Source organism: Carcharhinus amblyrhynchos, chromosome 18, assembly GCF_965287045.1.
Source record: "Carcharhinus amblyrhynchos chromosome 18, sCarAmb.v2.hapA, whole genome shotgun sequence".
NCBI classification, from domain to species: domain Eukaryota; kingdom Metazoa; phylum Chordata; class Chondrichthyes; order Carcharhiniformes; family Carcharhinidae; genus Carcharhinus; species Carcharhinus amblyrhynchos.
In genome coordinates this window covers 2,416,293-2,435,873 of record NC_137341.1, presented here as the reverse complement: position 1 = coordinate 2,435,873, position 19,581 = coordinate 2,416,293, and the positions used below count along the sequence as shown (strand labels likewise).

General features: G+C 44.5%; 1 protein-coding gene across 1 annotated transcript; it reads right to left on the bottom strand.

The window, feature by feature from the left end:
• Window positions 1-228: 228 nt before the first annotated feature.
• LOC145355166 (neuropeptides capa receptor-like) lies at window positions 229-19,152 on the bottom strand. Its single transcript, XM_080207080.1, has 3 exons — window positions 19,103-19,152; window positions 2,650-2,666; window positions 229-1,109 (listed from the first exon to the last, which is right to left on the bottom strand). Exons 1-3 carry the CDS (start codon window positions 19,150-19,152, stop codon window positions 229-231), a joined length of 948 nt encoding a protein of 315 aa, XP_080063206.1.
• Window positions 19,153-19,581: the final 429 nt, after the last annotated feature.

Below are 19,581 nucleotides of genomic sequence, written 5' to 3'. Positions count from 1 at the left end.
TCAATAAATTGCACATTCTTTTTATTGATATAGGAGTCTGGTCTATTCCTAAATTGTAACATTTTCGTTCCTGCTAGTGGTACGTCGCCTGCCAGTAAAATTGGATGTTCATCCACTGTTCCTTTCAAAACACAATGGCAATTTTTTTTTACAATTGAACAGCTTTTGCCATTATACAAAAATATTGCAGGAAGAGTTTTGACAACTTTATTGAACTCGTTTTTCTGTTCAATTAAGGGGATGCACCAACAGATTCTTTAACTGCTCCCTGAATTTCCTCTGAGTCACTGCATAAATGAATGTGTTTGTGCAGCAACTCAGCAACTGAAGCATGTTTGCACTTTCTCGGAGAATGAATTTGGGATCACTGTAGCCGTTGATTTTAAAGTCCTTCGTAAATCTGTCATAAAAGAACTGTATGACGTACGTCAACCACAAGAGGATGAAGCTACCTGAAATGGCAAACAGTAAGACGATGGACTTTCTCCTGTTCTCCATCTCTTTATCACTCTTATTCTCGTTATTTCTTTGGGCTGTGAGTCTTCTGCGGGCTCTGTTGGCCACAAGAATATGTCTGACAGTCAACACGTTGAGTAAAAGTATCAGGAAGAAGGAGAGGCACGGAGTTAAAATACGGTCAGACCAATCAAACGCTGTCCACACAACTGAAGTGTAACGGATGTCCTTCAGTCGGCAATACCAGGGGACTTTGTTAAATGTGTAAATGGGTTCGTGTATAAAGTACCATGGAATACTTTTAAGGCAACTTAAAACACAAACCATTCCTATAACCACAGTCGCCATTTTCTCGGTGCAATATTTTGTTTTCAGCTTCTCATAACAAATGGCCACAAATCGGTCAAAGGTGAAAGCAACAGTCAGCCACACAGAACTGTCTCTTGCTGCATGAATTAAGGTGATGCTGAGGCTGCACACAGGAGTGATGGACAAAAAACTGCCTGGGAAATAAATACCGGGAATCCGGTTTATTATCACTGCGGTGACAATAACGAGCAGGTCAGTCACTGCCATGAAGAGCAGATACCGAGTGATACACCTAGTGAGACCACATCTTCCTTGGTTCAGGATCACAATCGCCACCAAATTAACTGTAGGGACGAGGAGCAGGGGGAGGGGGAGAGAGAGAGGGGAGAGAGGATTTAAGATAACACTCCCAGTAAAAGTCATACATTGATCTAGATTACAGACATGTCATCATCATGATGCTTGAAACAAGGATCCAGAGACCTTTGCAGGAAAAACAAAGCTACTTAAAGGAATTAGCAAAAATTTGTTACATATGTTTACACGTCAATATGTCGACTGTGTACTGTTGAAGAAAAATTGATTTAAAAATTACATTAATATCTAAGATATCTAGATAAATGTACAGAGTCAACAGAATGCCAACTGAAATTAAATTCAAAATAACGTTATAAAAATGTAATAATTAATGAAACTAGGATTATTCCACAGATCTGATCCCAGAAGATTATGTGAAGGGACCAGAACTGTTTCCACTGTGGTGGCAATAGACCATCAGTATTATGGCTGGGCCTTCATAAGCTGCATGGCCAGTACTTACCTGTGAATTTGCAACCAATAGCATTGGTGGATCAAATACAAATCTCAATGAGAGCTCGTAACCATTCTTCAATCCTTCACTCCCAACTGAACTTTCCAACTTGTAAATGTCCTCATACTATCTCACGTGAGATGTTATCCCACAACACAGAGCTCTCTCAGTAATTCTTAATATCGATTTACACACATATATATATATATATATACTATAGTCATGTTTTTAATATATTATAATATATAATATAACATAAGAACATAAGAAATAGGAGCAGGAGTAGGCCATCCAGCCCTTCGAGCCTGCCCCGCCATTCAATAAGATCATGGCTGATCTGTCGCTGCTCAGTTCCACTTTCCCGCCCTCTCCCCATAACCCTTAATCCCCTCTCCTATCAAAAACCCATCAACCCGCGTCTTAAAAATATTTAGCGAGGCAGCCTCCACCACTTCAACGGGCAGAGAATTCTATATATAATATATATATATAATAATATATTTGCTGTTTAAAATCCTACTTAAAACATGAATATATATTATATATACTATAATGTATAACATATATATTATATATTCATGTTTTTAAGTAGGATTTTAAACAAAAAAAGAAAGAACTAAGTGTACGAGGAACTGAAGTTACAGATAGATTAACATAAATGCAAGATTTTGGATATGGGAAATTTTCCAAGAATATTAATGCTGACTAGCTCAGCTACAGTGGGGGTACAATGGGGAGTGAGAAGGAAACCGCTACACATCTTTCGCTTCCGAATGGAAGTTCGGATGAAGAGGCTGATATATTGAAAATGAACACTCCTTGGATTAAAAGCAGGAATCCCGGTCTACAAAAATTGCCTCTGCGAGAGATTGGGTGAAATAATTAAAATGGGAAAATTCAAGGAACGTCGTAGGTACCAGAAAGACTGTCGGGAATGAATGTACTTTGAGCTGAAAATCTGAACAGCAGATAACTTTCACCGAGGAGACTAAGAGTGATTCAGGAGACTAGGGTGAGTAATCCTGGAAATGTGTGTTTGCTGTTAATGCCTTCATTGCTTAACTGGAACTTACCTTCAATATCCGAATCCCTTAAAATCAAATAATAACGCGTTAGTTTATTAATCATAATTTATTTATTATGTGTTTAGTTAAACAGCTGGCAATAATGTGCTTGATTAAGTCACCTAAAAAGACATATCTGAGAACCAAAACCTTAGGTTAGTTGCCTACTGAATCCAGCAGATATGAACAATACCCAATTCCATTTCATTTTGACAGCAACATGTATCATTTGTTCATCGCTTTATTTCTATACAATTCATGACGTGAGGCCATCAGTTAATGCCCCTCCTGCTTTCTTATGGTCCGGAGGTGAGGGGGTTGGACTATGAAGAGAGACTAAATAGACTGGGTCTGTACTTGTTGGAGTTTAGAAGGATGAGGGGGGATCTTATAGAGACATATAAGATAATGAAGGGGATGGATAGGGTAGAGATGGAGAGATTCTTCCCGCTTAGAAAGGACAGCAGGACTAGATGGCACAGCCTCAAGATAAGTGGGGGTGCAGTTTAGATCAGAGTTGAGGAGGAACTTCTTCACTCAAAGGGTGGTGAATCTCTGGAATTCTCTGCCTGTTGAAGTGGTGGAGGCTGCCTCGCTGAATATATTTAAGTCACGGGTAGATAGATTTCTGATAGACAGGGGAATTAAGGGTTATGGGGAGAAAGCGGGAAAGTGGAACTGATCCACTTCAGATCAGCCATGATCTTATTGAATGGCGGGGCAGGCTCGAAGGGCTAGATGGCCTACTCCTGCTCCTATTTCTTATGTTGGGGTCTGAGTTAGACAAGTGCTCATGTTCTACAAAACTATCACTCACAACATTTCGGACCATCGCACTTTAAAGTTGAGATTGCATTTGAAATGCTCAGCGGTGTTTCCACGTGTCACACTTCGTCTACTGAAATCATGGGATTTGCATTTCACAGACACCGAACATTCTCAGCGCACATTTCTCATGGAAAGGAAAATTCAATACCACCAGCCAGGTGAACTGTTCTCTTACCAAAACTCTTAAGCGCATTTTACTTCAAATGACTTCTCCGCTCCTTCATTGAACGAAGAACAAAGAACAACACAGCACGGGAAACAGGCTCTTCGGCCCAACGAGCCATTTCAACATTGTGAGTCCCCTCTCCACCCATGACCCTTCTCTATGCTTATGGCACTCCACATTGGAAACCAGATTGAGGGGAGACTAATTTAGGGACAATTTGTTACACCAATCAGCCTAAGAGCACATCTTTGGGGTGTGGGAGGAAACTGGAGAAAACCCACGCAAGCATGGGGAGAATGTGCAAACTCCCACAGACACCGGCCCAAATCCATGTATCTGCACAGCAAACAGTGATAGTCACTGAGCTGTCATGTTGCCCATCAGTTGGTCCAGTTTAAGCGTACGCTAACAACGTGAAGCACTAGGCAACTCTCAAAACAACCAAGAGCAGCCCTCGTACGACCCATTGCGTGTATGCCCCTTGTTGGACAACAAGGCGGACCGAATCACCTGTGGATTAAAAGAGAAAAACATCAATACCATGCACATCCTTATACAAACATTCAAGGGAATCCCCAAAAGCTCAAAAGTAAAACAAGTGAGCCAGAAAATATGTTGGAAGGTCCATAGGAATCAATTGATTCCCACATAGATCGAGCTGAATGATGGAGGGGCCAAACGTCTGAATCTTATTTGCTATGCTCCTATAAAAAAAGCTCTAACAACGTAGGCATTAGAATTTTCAATTGACTTCAATCGTGAATATGTATGGTGTGTAGAAAAGATCCAGATAAAGCTAATCCTTGTTCTGGGGAAGTGTTTGTTGGCTAAGCTCTAATTTGTAAATGAAAGTGTCAACTTCCGTTCTTTCCCACATCAGCAAAATAATGTGTAATCTACACTAACACATTCTTTGTTCGTCTTTCTTCCTCTAAATCCACGGATTATAAACTAGGCTTTGCACCTAAGATCACTATAGAGTGTTGTAGCATTGTAAATAATTCATTGTAAATAAATTCAAGCCGCACTACTGACAGTTCTGACTTGCTGTACTCGGAGTACTTAGGAGAAACTTAGTCATGTGAAAAATGATAGCATTCAATCAGAAATTGATCACCTCACTGTAATACTTTACCTGGAACAGCTACCACTGCAAGAGCAGTGTAGTAAATGGCGTATACCAGACCTCTTGGAGGGGCGTGCATTATCAATGACAAGCAGCAGCAAATGATCCAGATCTCACACACACTCCGTTCCAAATTGAAATGATCCACTCTTATACCCGATGTGCAATCCCAAGAGTTTAAATTAAGCATTGCCATCTGTTTCATAAATTACACTCACTGAACAAACATGTTCAGCGACATCACCATTTAGATTAGTTCTAGTCACTGAATAAGAACATAAGAAATAGGAGCAGGAGTCGGCCATCTAGCCCTTCGAGCCTGCCCTGCCATTCAATAAGATCATGGCTGATCTGAAGTGGATCAGTTCCACTTTCCCGCTTTCTCCCCATAACCCTTAATCCCCCTGTCTATCAGAAACCTATCTACCCGTGACTTAAATATATTCAGCGAGGTAGCCTCCACCACTTCAACAGGCAGAGAATTCCAGAGATTCACCATCCTTTGAGTGAAGAAGTTCCTCCTCAACTCTGATCCGAACTGCCCCCCCACCCCTTATTTTGAGGCTGTGTCCTCTAGTCCTGCTGTCCTTTCTAAGCAGGAAGAATCTCTCTACCTCTACCTTATCCATCCCTTTCATTATCTTATACGTCTCTGTTATATCCCCCCTTATCCTTCTAAACTCCAATGAGTACAGACCCAGTCTATTTAGTCTCTCTTCATAGGCTAACCCCCTCATCTCCGGTATCAGCCGAGTGAACCTTCTAAACGTGTCTTTGCTTTGTCTGTTTTGGTATATTTGAATATATAGATATCATGTCTCTCTTGTCAGAAGGCTGAGTTGTCTATTTTAAAGAATAGAACATATCTTGTGAGTTAAATCCAGCACGAGGATGGTTGGCTCTTAACTGGTTGAACTGAACGTACAGACCTGTCCATTGCATCAAGCAATTGGAAATAGAGAAAAGAATTATATCTGGCTAACGGTTGGAGCTGCCTCGTAGAATAGGATTGAGTGAAAGAAAAACATGCTCAGACCTACTCAACATGCAAATTAATCAATGGGTTGGAATCAATGTGTGCTTTTCTGATTGGCGGTTGGTGACTAGTGGAGTGCCGCAGGGATCAGTGCTGGGGCCTCAGCTATTTATCATTTATATAGATGATCTGGAGGAGGGGGCTGAGTGTAGGGTGATGCAATTTGCTGATGACACAAAGATGAGTGGAAAAGCAAATTGCGTGGAGGGTGTGGAAAGTCTGCAGAGAGATCTGGATAGGCTGAGCAAGTGGGCGAGGACCTGGCAGATGGAGTATAATGTTAGCAAGTGTGAGGTTATCCACTTTGGTAGAAATAATAATAGGAGGGATTATTATTTAAAAGGTGAAAAGCTGCAGCATGCTACGGTGCAGAGGGACCTGGGGGTCCTTGTGCACGAATCGTAAAAACCCAGTCTGCAGGTGCAGCAGGTGATCAAGAAGGCGAATGGGATGCTGGCCTTTATAGCGAGGGGGATAGAATATAAAAGCAGGGAAGTCTTGCTGCAACTGTACAGGGCACTGGTGAAGCCGTAATTGGAGTACTGTGTGCAGTTCTGGTTGCCGCACTTGCGGAAGGATATATTGGCCTTGGAGGGAGTGCAGAGAAGGTTCACCAGGCTGATACTGGAGATGAGGGGGTTGAACTATGCGGAGAGATTAAATAGACTGGGTCTGTACTCGTTAGAGTTTAGAAGGATGAGGGGTGATCTTATAGAGACTTACAAGATAATGAAGGGGATGGATAGGGTAGAGGTAGAGAGATTCTTCCTGCTTAGAAAGGATAGTTACAAGTGGTGTGCCTCAGGGATCTGTTTTGGGGCCACTGTTGTTTGTAATTTTTATAAATGATCTGGATGAGGGTATAGTTGGGTGGATTAGTAAATTTGCTGATGACACCAAAGTCGGAGGTGTGGTAGATAGTGAGGAAGGGTGTCATAGTTTACAGGGAGACTTGGACAAGTTGCAGAGCTGGGCCAAGAGGTGGCGGATGGAGTTTAATGCGGAAAAGTGTGAGGTAATTCACTTTGGCAGGAATAACAGATGTGTAGAGTATAGGGCTAACGGTAGGACTCTAGTGTGGATGAACAGAGGGATCTAGGCGTATGTGTACATAGATCCCTGAAAGTTGGGAATCAAGTAGATAAGGTAGTTAGGAAGGCATACGGTGTCTTAGCGTTTATTGGTAGGGGGATTGAATTTAGGAGCCGCAGTGTCATGTTGCAACTGTACAAAACTCTGGTGCGGCCGCACTTGGAGTATTGTGTGCAGTTCTGATCCCCACATTATAGGAAGGATGTGGAGGCTTTGGAGAGGGTGCAGAGGAGGTTTACCAGGATGTTGCCTGGTATGGAGGGAAGGTCCTATGAGGAGAGACTGAGGGATTTGAGGTTGTTTTCGTTAGAAAGAAGGCGGCTACGAGGGGACCTTATTGAAACATATAAGATGATTAGAGGTTTAGATAGGGTGGACAGTGATAGCCTTTTTCCTCGGATGGAGAACATAGAACATAGAACATAGAACATAGAACATTACAGCGCAGAACAGCTAGCACGAGGGGGCATAGCTTTAAATTAAGGGGTGGTAGTTATAGGACGGATGTCAGGGGTAGGTTCTTTACCCAGAGGGTGGTGAGGGATTGGAATGCCCTGCCTGCTGCAGTTGTAAATGCGCCTAGTTTGGGGGTGTTTAAGAGATCCGTGGATAGGTTTATGGATGGAAATCGATTGGTTTAGGTTAGAGGGTCATTGCTTTTTTAATTGGTCGGCCCAACATTATGGGCCGAAGGGCCTGTTCTGCTCTATGTTCTATGTTCTGTTCAGCAAGGTAGCCTCCACCACTTCAACGGGCAGAAAATTCCAGAGATTCACCACCCTTTGAGTGAAGAAGTTCCTCCTCAACTCTGATCTAAACTGCCCCCCCACTTATCTTGAGGCTGTGCCCTCTAGTCTTGCTATCCTTTCTAAGCAGGAAGAATCTCTCTACCTCAAATGGTAGACACATTCTCGAACATAGAAACCCTACAGTGCAGAAACAGGCACTTTAGCCTATCGGTCTGCACTGACCACAATGTCCCCCAGGCCCTATCCCCACTAATCCCCCTAACCTACACATTCCAGGACACTAAGGGGCAATTTTAGCACGGCCAATCAACCTAACCTAACCTGCACATCTTTGGACTGTGGGAGGAAACCAGAGCACCTGGAGAAAACCCACGCAGACACGAGGAGAATGTGCAAATTCCACACAGACAGTGACCCGAGCTGGGAATCGAACCCAGGACCCTGGAACTGTGAAGCAGCAGTGGTAACCACTGTGCTACTGTGCCGCCCTTAATCTGACAGGAATATTCATAACTATTTGAATTCACATCGGTTCGGCCATAAAGTGTTAATCAATTTTCATATTTTTCACCAGAATGTTTGGAACAATGTCCTTGGACATCCAATAAATATACATTTTGCAAGAATAAGGCATCTAATTTTGTTCAGTGATAGTGATTAATAAAAGTCAGGATGCTGCTTAATTGTTTCACTGTGGACATTACTCAGTCTGTAAAAAATGAATGTTTTCCACGTGTGTAGTGATGTTTAACTGAAGGATTTCGCCAGTACAGGCACTGAGTATTGAATCTCAGAGTCAGTCCAATCATGTGCTGAATTATTCCCCTTGAGATTCGTATTATATGGGTATTTTACGATAGCCAAACGATTTACTATCCACCCTTCGCTTCAGTCGGTGTCACCGATGAGTCACATTTCACTGTATTCATTATCCTTGCTCATGTGACCAGTTATTTAAACAAATCTGTGTGAAAGTCTCGATCCATATGAGCACTGGAGCGAAATCTCTCTGTGCATTGGCAGACACTCTCCCACTCTCGCCTGGCAACCTTTCTTTCCTCATGTGCTCCGCCGCCCCCCTCTCCAACACCAGCTGACCCAGTCGCTTTGACTCTTCATACCATAGAGACAGCACGCTCACGCCTTATTAACGTATAAAATAGCTTAAAGATTAGTGACTCACGTTCAAGCCTGCATGAACTTTTCCAACATCTAGAGATGTACAGTCTGCAGCACCATCGTAGCAGAATGACCTGCACCAGTAATCTCCAGTCAGATCCCATCGATGCAATTAAATCTCCCCTTAGAGATGGCAGGAAATTAGAGATTTGATCTGTTGGTGAATTTGAACATAGAACATTACAGCGCAGTACAGGCCCTTCGGCCCTCGATGTTGTGCTGACCACTGGAACCAATCTAATGACCCTCTAACCTAAACTATTCCAATGTCATCCATATGCCTATCCACTGACCATTTGAATGCCCTTAAAGTTGGCGAGTCCATAACTGCTGCAGGCAGGACATTCCACGCCCTTACTACCCTCTGAGTAAAGAACCTACCTCTGACATCTGTCCTATAATTACCACCCCTCAATTTAAAGCTACATCCCCTCGTGTTAGCCGTCACCATCCGAGGAAAAAGGCTCTCACTGTCCACCCTATCTAACCCTCTGATCATCTTGTATGCCTCAATTAGGTCACCTCTTAAACTTCTTCTCTCTAACGAAAATAACCTCAAGTCCCTCAGCCTTTCCTCATAAGACCTTCCCACCATACCAGGCAACATCCTGGTAAATTGCTTTCTTTTTACATCTGTGCAGTGCTTTGCTACTGTAAAACCTGCCTCAGACATAACATTGGGCGGCACGGTAGCACAGTGGTTAGCAGGTTAGCACTGCTGCTTCACAGCTCCAGGGACCTGGGTTCGATTCCTGGCCCGGGTCACTGTCTGTGTGAAGTTTGCACATTCTCCTCATGTCTGTGTGGGTTTCCTCCGGTTTCCTCTGACAGTCCAAAGATGTGCGGGTTAGGTTGATTGGCCATGCTAAAATTGCCCCTTAGTGTCCAGGGATGTGTAGGTTAGAGGGATTAGTGGGTATAATATGTAGGGATATGGGGGTAAGGCCTGGGTGGGATTGTGTTGAGTGCAGACTCGATGGGCTGAAGGGCCTCTTTCTGCACTGTAGGGTTCTATGTTCTAACAAATGAAGTCATTCTATTCTGAGTCTCGATTCATTAAAATTGCTGCATCTGTTCTCCAGAATTCAGATAGACCGCTTCTCATGTTCTCAGCCCAAAGTATGAGTTAATTTCATCTCTCTTCCTTTCAGTGAACTTATTGATGATTTGTATCCTGTGCTGAGGTAGTTGTGGGCTTTCCAAATGTGTTACACCTTACTTAAATTCAATGGCAGCAGCGGATCTACTGCTGGTTATCTTCGATTTCATATGCAGGCAAATTCATATTCATTTCATTAATCAATTTTTGTTCACTGCTCACATTTAAGTGTGTAATATCCATGCCTTCCTGGCTTTACACAGTTACTGATTGTTCATTGTCACGTTCACCTTTGATAGATTTGTGGCCATTACTTGTCAGAAGCTGAAAATGAAATACTGCACCAAGAAAATGTAGTTCTGTGAACAATTTGTGTGCTGGTCAGTGTAAAGAACATATTCTGGTTTTTCATATGTGAGGACGGATATCAGTTTTCCAATCATCTCTTTTCTGTGACGTAGATTTTTATGTCATGTCTTCATGTATGTGGGGTTGAAAGTCTACATTATATTTTAATCCCATGTGTTCCTTTCTTGAAATTCCTGCTGCTGAATGTTTTAACAATTAAACACATTCTAACGTTGAGCAAAGTCCGGAACAGACTTCGGACCCACAAGAGTGGGAAGAATCCAAATGACTCAGAGTTACTTGAAGGAAATCCATCATCTTACTGTTTGCCCTTTTGGGCAATTTTATCCCCTGATGGTTTCTGTTCAGTTCTTGTTATGATCGATTGTATGATTTCAATGTAAGTCCTTTCCATCCACCCAGATTTCTAAGGCAACTGGGATTTATGCTTCAACTCCTGAGTTGCTGCACAAATACATACATTTATACAGTGACTCAGACACAATTCAGAGAGGATCTGAAGAATGTGGTGAGATTTCCATTGACTGGAACTGTGAAATTCACTAAGCAGTGAGCAGGCATTCCATGATCACATGCTGTTTATCTGGTGTTCTGCTGAAAATGGAATAGGTAAAGTTAGTGTGTTTTGCATTTCTTCTGTCAGGCATTGACAAGGGTTAACCTTGCTAAAAGTAAAATAAAGTCCAAGGTAATTGTTGCAGTTTCATACTCTAATATTATGAACAATGTAAATACAAATATGTTTAGGTACATCTTTCTTTTATCTCTTTCGAGACAATGGAATTATACCATTAGGATGCACAGGTATGATATTAATTGGCAATGCCAAAGGGGAAAAGATGTGAACATGCACATGGAAAGGGACAAATAAAGATAGATAGATAGATAGATAGGTAGGTAGATAGATAGATAGATAGATGGATGATGGTTGGATGGATAGATAGATAGATAAATAGATAGACAAACAGACAGACAGATGGACAGATTGATGGATGGATGGTTAGATAGATAGTTAGATAGATAGATGGATGGATGATGGTTGGATGGATGGATTGATAGATAGATAGACAGACAGACAGATGGACGAATTGATGAAGGATAGATGGATAGGTAGATAGACAGAGAGGTGGATTGATGGATGGATGGATAGATAGGTAGATGATAGATGGATAGATAGATAGATGGATAGATAGGTAGATGATAGGTGGATAGATAGATAGATAGACAGACAGACAGACGGATTGATGGATAGATAGATAGATTGATAGATAGATTGATGATGGATGGATAGATAGATAGATAGATAAAAAATAGACAGAGAGATAGAGAGAGCAAGATTAAGTTGTAATCCTCTTCCTCCACACTTGCTCCTACTTGTCCCTTCATTTATAAGCCTCAATTGCTGGTTTGAACTCCAAGGGAGGCAGAACAACTGGATGGCCTTGACTTTAATGCTAGGAGTATTAAATGCAAAATATATGAGCTCAGGGTGATGATTGACACATGGAATTGTGAAAAATTAACCATCAGAGAGACATGGATGTGGGGAAGGTAGGATTTACAATTCAATGTTCCGATACATCATATCTTCAGACGAGAAGGGGATATTGCATTACTATTTAAGGAGTCAGTTAATGCAGTAAAGAAAAATAATATTGAGACAGTCAATCAAATGAAGCATTATCGTTAGACCTTAGGAATATGAATAGGGGCAGCCACATTGCTACATGGACCCCCAGATAGTCAGCTGGAATTTGATGAGTAAATATGTACTCAATATGGGAAGGTATGTGTAAATGATAATAATCAATTAATTATAGTCGGTGATTTAAACTTTCTCAGCATTAATGGAAAGATATAGGGCCCGATTTTACCATCAGTTTGCGCCCATTTTTGGGTGTGAAAACTTGGTAAAGTCAGGCATGAGCTGAGCAGCATGGCCAGTAACCACTTCTGTGCCCATTTCCCCCTTTACCATGTCCCTAAAATGATCAGGACCGTGCCCGAAACTGGCACAACAGTAACTTAAATGCATTTGCATGTATTAAAATTCATTTACCTGGCTGGACGCCCAAACTTACTGGCATTTCCCCGTTTGCCTCCACGTTTGCCCATCCAGATTCGGTGCGAAACAGAGATGGCCCACAAAAGGTCAGATTCGAGCACTTCAGATTGTGAGGAGGTCAGTTCAGAGCTTGGAGCAGCTCTCGGACTCAGATCGGTGATGGGAGGGAGGGGAGGCCAGTCAGATGGCTCTCTGGTCGGGGTCGGGGGGGGGGGGGTGGTGGGGTTGGTGGTGGGGCAGGTCAGAGCGTTCTTTGGTCTGGGGGAGGAAGAAGGTGGGTCAGGGTGGGAGGGGGTGGAGGGAAGTGGGTCAGATCGCTTCTCCGGGTGCTCCGGTTTCCTCCCACACCCCAAAGATGTGCTGTTAGGCTGATTGGCAGGAATAAATTGTCCCTAAATCAGTTTCCCTCAATCTGGATGGCCATAAAACATTAGACAGGGGTCGTGGGTGGAGAGGGGGACTGGTGGTGTTGAGATGGCGGCGCGGGCTCGTTGGGCCGAAGGGCCTGTTTCCCGGGCTTTTTTTTGTTCTTTGTTCTTTGTTGTTGGTGGGGAGGAGGGAGGTGGGTCAGATCACTCTCTAGTGGGGTGGAGGGAGGAGGGAGGTGGGTCAGATTGCTCTCTGGTAGGGTGGAGAGAGGTGGGTCAGATCACTCTCTGTTGGGGTGGAAGGAGGTGGGTCAGATCGCTCTCTGGTGGGAGGGGGAGGAGGGAGGTGGGTCAGATCACTCTCTAGTGGGGTGGAGGGAGGAGGGAAGTGGGTCAGATTGCTCTCTGGTAGGGTGGAGAGAGGTGGGTCAGATCACTCTCTGTTGGGGTGGAAGGAGGTGGGTCAGATCGCTCTCTGGTGGGAGGGGGAGGAGGGAGGTGGGTCAGATCGCTCTCTGGTGGGAGGGGGAGGAGGGAGGTGGGTCAGATCGCTCTCTGGTGGGAGGGGGAGGAGGGAGGTGGGTCAGATCGCTCTCTGGTGGGAGGGGGAGGAGGGAGGTGGGTCAGATCGCTCTCTGGTGGGAGGGGGAGGAGGGAGGTGGGTCAGATCGCTCTCTGGTGGGAGGGGGAGGAGGGAGGTGGGTCAGATCGCTCTATGGTGGGAGGGGGAGGAGGGAGGTGGGTCAGATCGCTCTCTGTTGGGAGGGGGAGGAGGGAGGTGGGTCAGATCGCTCTCTGGTGGGAGGGGGAGGAGGGAGGTGGGTCAGATCGCTCTATGGTGGGAGGGGGAGGAGGGAGGTGGGTCAGATCGCTCTATGGTGGGAGGGGGAGGAGGGAGGTGGGTCAGATCGCTCTCTGGTGGGAGGGGGTGGAGGGAGGTGGGTCAGATCGCTCTCTGTTGGGGAGGAGGGAGGTGGGTCAGATCGCTCTCTGTTGGGGTGGAAGGACGTGGGTCAGATCGCTCTCTGGTGGGAGGGGGAGGAGGGAGGTGGGTCAGATCGCTCTCTGGTGGGAGGGGGAGGAGGGAGGTGGGTCAGATCGCTCTCTGGTGGGAGGGGGAGGAGGGAGGTGGGTCAGATCGCTCTTTGGTGGGAGGGGGAGGAGGGAGGTGGGTCAGATCGCTCTCTGGTGGGAGGGGGAGGAGGGAGGTGGGTCAGATCGCTCTATGGTGGGAGGGGGAGGAGGGAGGTGGGTCAGATCGCTCTCTGGTGGGAGGGGGTGGAGGGAGGTGGGTCAGATCACTCTTTGGTGGGAGGGGGAGCAGGGAGGTGGGTCAGATTGCTCTCTGGAGGGGAATGGGGAGTCTGCTGTCACTCTGCACACAATCGGTGGAGGGGGGCAGGGAGGCAGGAGGCTGCAATCAGTCTGGGTAGTGGGGGTATGAGGGGGACAGTTTTGTTGTAGGATGGGGCAATGTCTGTGGGGGCATTATCGGGTGCAGGAGGGATGTAACAGGGAGAGTTTTCATTTTTTCAGTGCGCATGCAGTTAAAAGCTCCGATCAGTGTTTTAGAACATAGAACATAGAACATTACAGCGCAGAACAGGCCCTTCGGCCCACGATGTTGCGCCGACCAGTTAAAAAACAATGACCCACTAACCTAAACCAATCCCTTTTCATCCATAAACCTATCCACGGATCTCTTAAACACCCCCAAACTAGGCGCATTTACAACTGCAGCAGGCAGGGCATTCCAATCCCTCACCACCCTCTGGGTAAAGAACCTACCCCTCACATCTGTCCTATAACTACCTCCCCTTAATTTAAAGCTATGTCCCCTCGTGCTAGCTTTCTCCATCCTAGGAAAAAGGCTATCACTATCCACCCTATCTAAACCTCTAATCATCTTATATGTTTCAATAAGATCCCCTCTTAGCCGCCTTCTTTCTAGCAAAAACAACCCCAAATCCCTCAGTCTCTCCTCATAGGACCTCCCCTCCATACCAGGCAACATCCTGGTAAACCTCCTCTGCACCCTCTCCAAAGCCTCCACATCCTTCCTGTAATGTGGGGACCAGAACTGCACACAATACTCCAAGTGCGGCCGCACCAGAGTTGTGTACAGTTGCAACATGACACTGCGACTCCTAAGTTCAATCCCCCTACCAATAAACGCCAAGACACCGTATGCCTTCTGAACAACCTTATCTACTTGATTCCCAACTTTCAGGGATCTATGTACACATACACCTAGATCCCTCTGTTCATCCACACTATTCAGAGTCCTCCCGTTAGCCCTATACTCGACACATCTGTTATTCCTACCAAAGTGAATTACCTCACACTTCTCCGCATTAAACTCCATCCGCCACCTCTCGGCCCAGCTCTGCAACCTGTCTAAGTCTCCCTGCAAACTATGACACCCTTCCTCACAATCTACCACACCTCCGACTTTGGTGTCATCAGCAAATTTACTAATCCACCCAACTATACCCTCATCCAGATCATTAATAAAAATTATAAACAGCAGTGGCCCCAAAACAGATCCCTGAGGCACACCACTCGTAACTGAACTCCATGACGAATATTTACCATCAACCACCACCCTCTGTCTCCTATCTGCTAGCCAATTCCTGATCCAATTTCCTAGATTACCCTCAATCCCATACATCTGCATTTTCTGCAGAAGCCTACCATGGTGAACCTTATCAAACGCCTTACTAAAATCCATATATACCACGTCAACTGCCTTACCCCCATCCACCTCTTTGGTCACTTTCTCAAAAAACTCAATAAGGTTAGTAAGGCACGACCTACCCGCTACATAACCACGCTGACTATCTCCAATCAATTCATTACTCTCCAAATAACTATAAATCCTATCCCTAATAATTTTTTCTAAAACCTTGCCCACAACAGAAGTAAGAATCACCGGTCTATAATTCCCGGGGAAGTCTCTGTTCCCCTTCTTAAACAATGGGACAACATTCGCTATCCTCCAATCTTCCGGTACTATACCTGAGACCAACAACAACCTGAAGATCAGAGCCAGAGGCTCTGCAATCACCTCTCTTGCCTCCCAGAGAATCCTAGGGTAAATCCTGTCCGGACCAGGGGACTTATCTATTTTCAAACCCTCAAGAATATCCAGCACATCCCCCTTATCAACTGCAATACTGTCTAGTTTACACCCCTGCAACCCAGTGTTCTCCTCAGCTACATTCATGTCCCCCTGCGTGAACACCGAAGAGAAATATTGGTTCAATGCCTCTCCAATCTCTTCCGGTTCCACACACAACTTCCCTCTGCTGTCTGTAACTGGCCCTAATCTTGCCCTAACCAACCTTCTGTTCTTAACATACCTATAGAATGCCTTAGGATTCTCCTTGATCCTATCAGCCGAAGTCTTCTCATGTCCTCTTTTAGCCCTTCTTAACTCAGTCTTCAACTCCCTCCTAGCGAATCTAAAGCTTTCTAGTGCACTACCTGAGCCCTCAGGCTCAGTAAGCCTCACCCAAAGGCTTCTGCAGTGCAATTCAGAATCATTGGGTTTTTTCAGGCAGAGTCCATACGGGAGTGCTGGAGAATGGGCCTAAAGGTCAGATCTGAAATATTCCCATGTGCAGCACTTTGAATCAAAATCATGCCCATAATGTGAAGGGCTTTGACGGAGTGGATTTGTTCAATGTGTATGGGAATGTTCTTCAGCTGGGGGAGGTGGGGGGGGGGAAGGTGGAGGGAGGGTAGGGCCTGGGTGAGATTGTGGTTGTTGCAGATTCAATGGGCCAAATGGCCTCTTTCTGCACTGTAGGGTTTCTATAACGATTCTATTCTGTAACGGCATAACTGGCCATAAGCCCACAAAGCCAAGAGTGAACTTGCCTGAATCTTGTTCTTCCTGAGCAAACCCTGTTTATTGGACAAGGTATTGCATTTCTGTAACTGATGACAAAGTACGTCTAACAGAGGTTCGTATATTTTGCAACCCAGGTTTCCATAGAAACATCACATTGCCAAAAGAAGCCAATCGGCCTGTGGTGATTGCACTGATTTGCTGAATGAAAATCTTTCCGTGGTCCACACACCCCTCTCCTCATCCTATTCCCTAACCGCACACGTGCTATCAGACAACAAGTTTTATGAAATTGGGCACAAAAAATGGAAGCAGACTAAAGTCACACTCAGAGCCTCTCCACTAAAAATCACAAAGTAACAGACACCGATCAGTAGGCAAGAGCATGCTTTTAGAATGCAAATGAGGGCTAGCACATAAGGGAAGCTGGACAGGATGGCACCTACAGGAACTAAAATCTCCACCCCATCAAAATCAACCCTTTTTAGAACAGTCAAACAACCCATGGAGTCACCTAAAATTAGCATAGTTAAGGAAACATGCCTGGCCCCTCAAAACCTCTTTTGAGATCAATGACACACCTATGGTTCAAACCCCGGAGATTCTTGACTATTAAATAACCAATCAGACAAAACAATTAACACACACCTAAAACAATTTCCTCAACACTTGGAAACATCAAGGTGGGATGGCTAAGGTCAAAGACTGTAAATAAAGTATTAGCATTTGAATCGCATACTGCACCGAATTTCAGGTATAACTATAGCCTGCTGCGAGGGACAGGCAGATCACTTTCGGAACAGTCTGGTTGTATGTCCTGACTGTGCTTCTCCGTCGACGTAAAAAGAAAATAAAGCTGTGCCATTATTGAACTTCACCCTGAGTCCGTAGTGGTCGTTTCGCCCACTCGCGCTAACACACGTTTACCATGGCAATCTACCAAACTGACACAGCTTTGGGTATGGTGCTTTCATGGTGAAGAACTTGGGCATAACTGAATACATTTGGAAAATATCTGCCATTTTTGGCTGTCTCATTAAATGTGCATGGACTAAAATCAATCTGAGCCTTAGGACAAAAATTAAACTTTAGAACAACTCTGCTCTGAGCAAGTTGTTAAAAGTCCGAGAAACATACAGGGCTTCGAGTTATCATGAAAAAAATGCTCAAATATCTCTGTCTTCTCTGTGTTTGGCACATTATGGTATATCTTGTCAGTGGTGCCCTCTCAAAGGCAAAGTTCTTAATCTGTTTTCGGTAGCTTGGGTATGTTGAAAGGCTGAAAGATGGTCAAGTAGACAAGAATATTCTATCCGGTGAGATAGCCGGAACCTGTCAATAAATGGAACACCCAAGTCTTCTGCTTCAAGCCCATTTTCATGCACAAGATAAAGCCACCAAACACTGATTATTGCACTATTTGATGCCAGAGTGATAGATCAACTCCTCCTGGTTTGCATCAGCATTCTCGCCATTGAGTGGAAACACAACCCAAGAAATAATAGTTTACAATATGACTATGAACTTTTATTTGGGACACTTGTGGCAGAATCTACCTCTCAGGAATTAATCTCCCCATCGAGCAGAAAGTGGATTTACTGCTGTGTAGATATTTAAAATCGATATTTGTGAAACTGACTTGTAAACAGTTTGATGTGATTCATACACGCAGGTACAGATATGCACACATAGATAGATGCACGCACACGCACAGATGCAAATGATCCAACACAACGACATTAAGATATGCACGAACACACATGGGTACCAACATGCGTATTCACGAGCAAAAACATGTAAAATTAGACACACACATACAGACACATACGCACAGAATCAAACACAAAAACAAATGCACACACAAACAGATGCATATGCACACATAAACAGGCATGTGCATGGTCACAAAGAGGTACATACAGCAGCAGACACATGCATAGTGATACTCGCAAGCACACACACACACACACACAAGTTCAAATGATTGATCTACAGTCAGTGCATTCTTATTGTGAAGACAGGGTTTAAATATACCTTCAAAGGAGAAAAATTTATCATCTGTGCACGATAATAGCTGAGACTCTAGTGAGTTATATTACACTGCAAAGATTTGTTCTACTGTTAATTGTGCCAGAATAAAACTAAGGTGCCTGTGCACTTAGGCTGATGCATTAGATAATTTTATACTTTGATCCTAAGACTGCAAATCACAGTTGACATTGGACAACAGCATCCTTTAATGATAGATATCTTTCCCAGCATTCCAGGTGAATCAGAATGTTCCCTTTTGTCCCACAGAGATTCAGCGCATGCGCACTGGGAGATCTGAGGCGCGCATGCGCAATGCTCCGTGTGGCGCATGCTCATTGTGGCTGCATTTCTTTCCGGAAGTGGTGTTTCGGTTCCCAAACTGGAGTTGAAGGGGCGATTATGGAAGGGTAATAGAGGCGGCGGAGTGGGTGGGGAGGCTTCAAGAACACCCAGTGGTGGCCGCAAAACCTGAACAAGAGTCACACGCTGCCGGTTTCTCACGGATCGGAGCCGCGGCAGCCTGAGTTGGAGGCCCCAGCACCGGTCGCCATCTTTATCGGAGCGATGGCCAGCAGGGAGCATGCGCAGTCATGCTGCTCCAGGCAGCTGGAGGAATGAATGGTGTGAATATCCTGGACTCTCACTGATGGCTTTGGGAAACTCCTTTTACAAGGGATTAGAAGGGGACCATTTACACACACACACACACAACTCAAATCAAGAGAAGTGTTTGTCTCTTTTATCGATTCCTGACTGACAATTACTTTTCATTACAGGATATTAGAAGGTCAGATTTTAAAGGCAGAAATTTCAGACCAAACCAGAGAAACATCAGATCAAAACCTGGCAGAGTCACGTAAGTGTATCTGTAGAAAAAGATTCAAACATTTCTGTGACTGGAAATAAAAAAGAATTGGAGGGAAAACAAAAATGCTGGAAAAGTCAGCAGGTATGCCAGCATCTGTGGAAAAAGAATAGAG

Bases quoted from the DNA above. Each gene is read 5' to 3' on its own strand.
- LOC145355166 (XM_080207080.1), bottom strand. From the start codon at position 19,152: ATGGCGACCGGTGCTGGGGCCTCCAACTCAGGCTGCCGCGGCTCCGAT.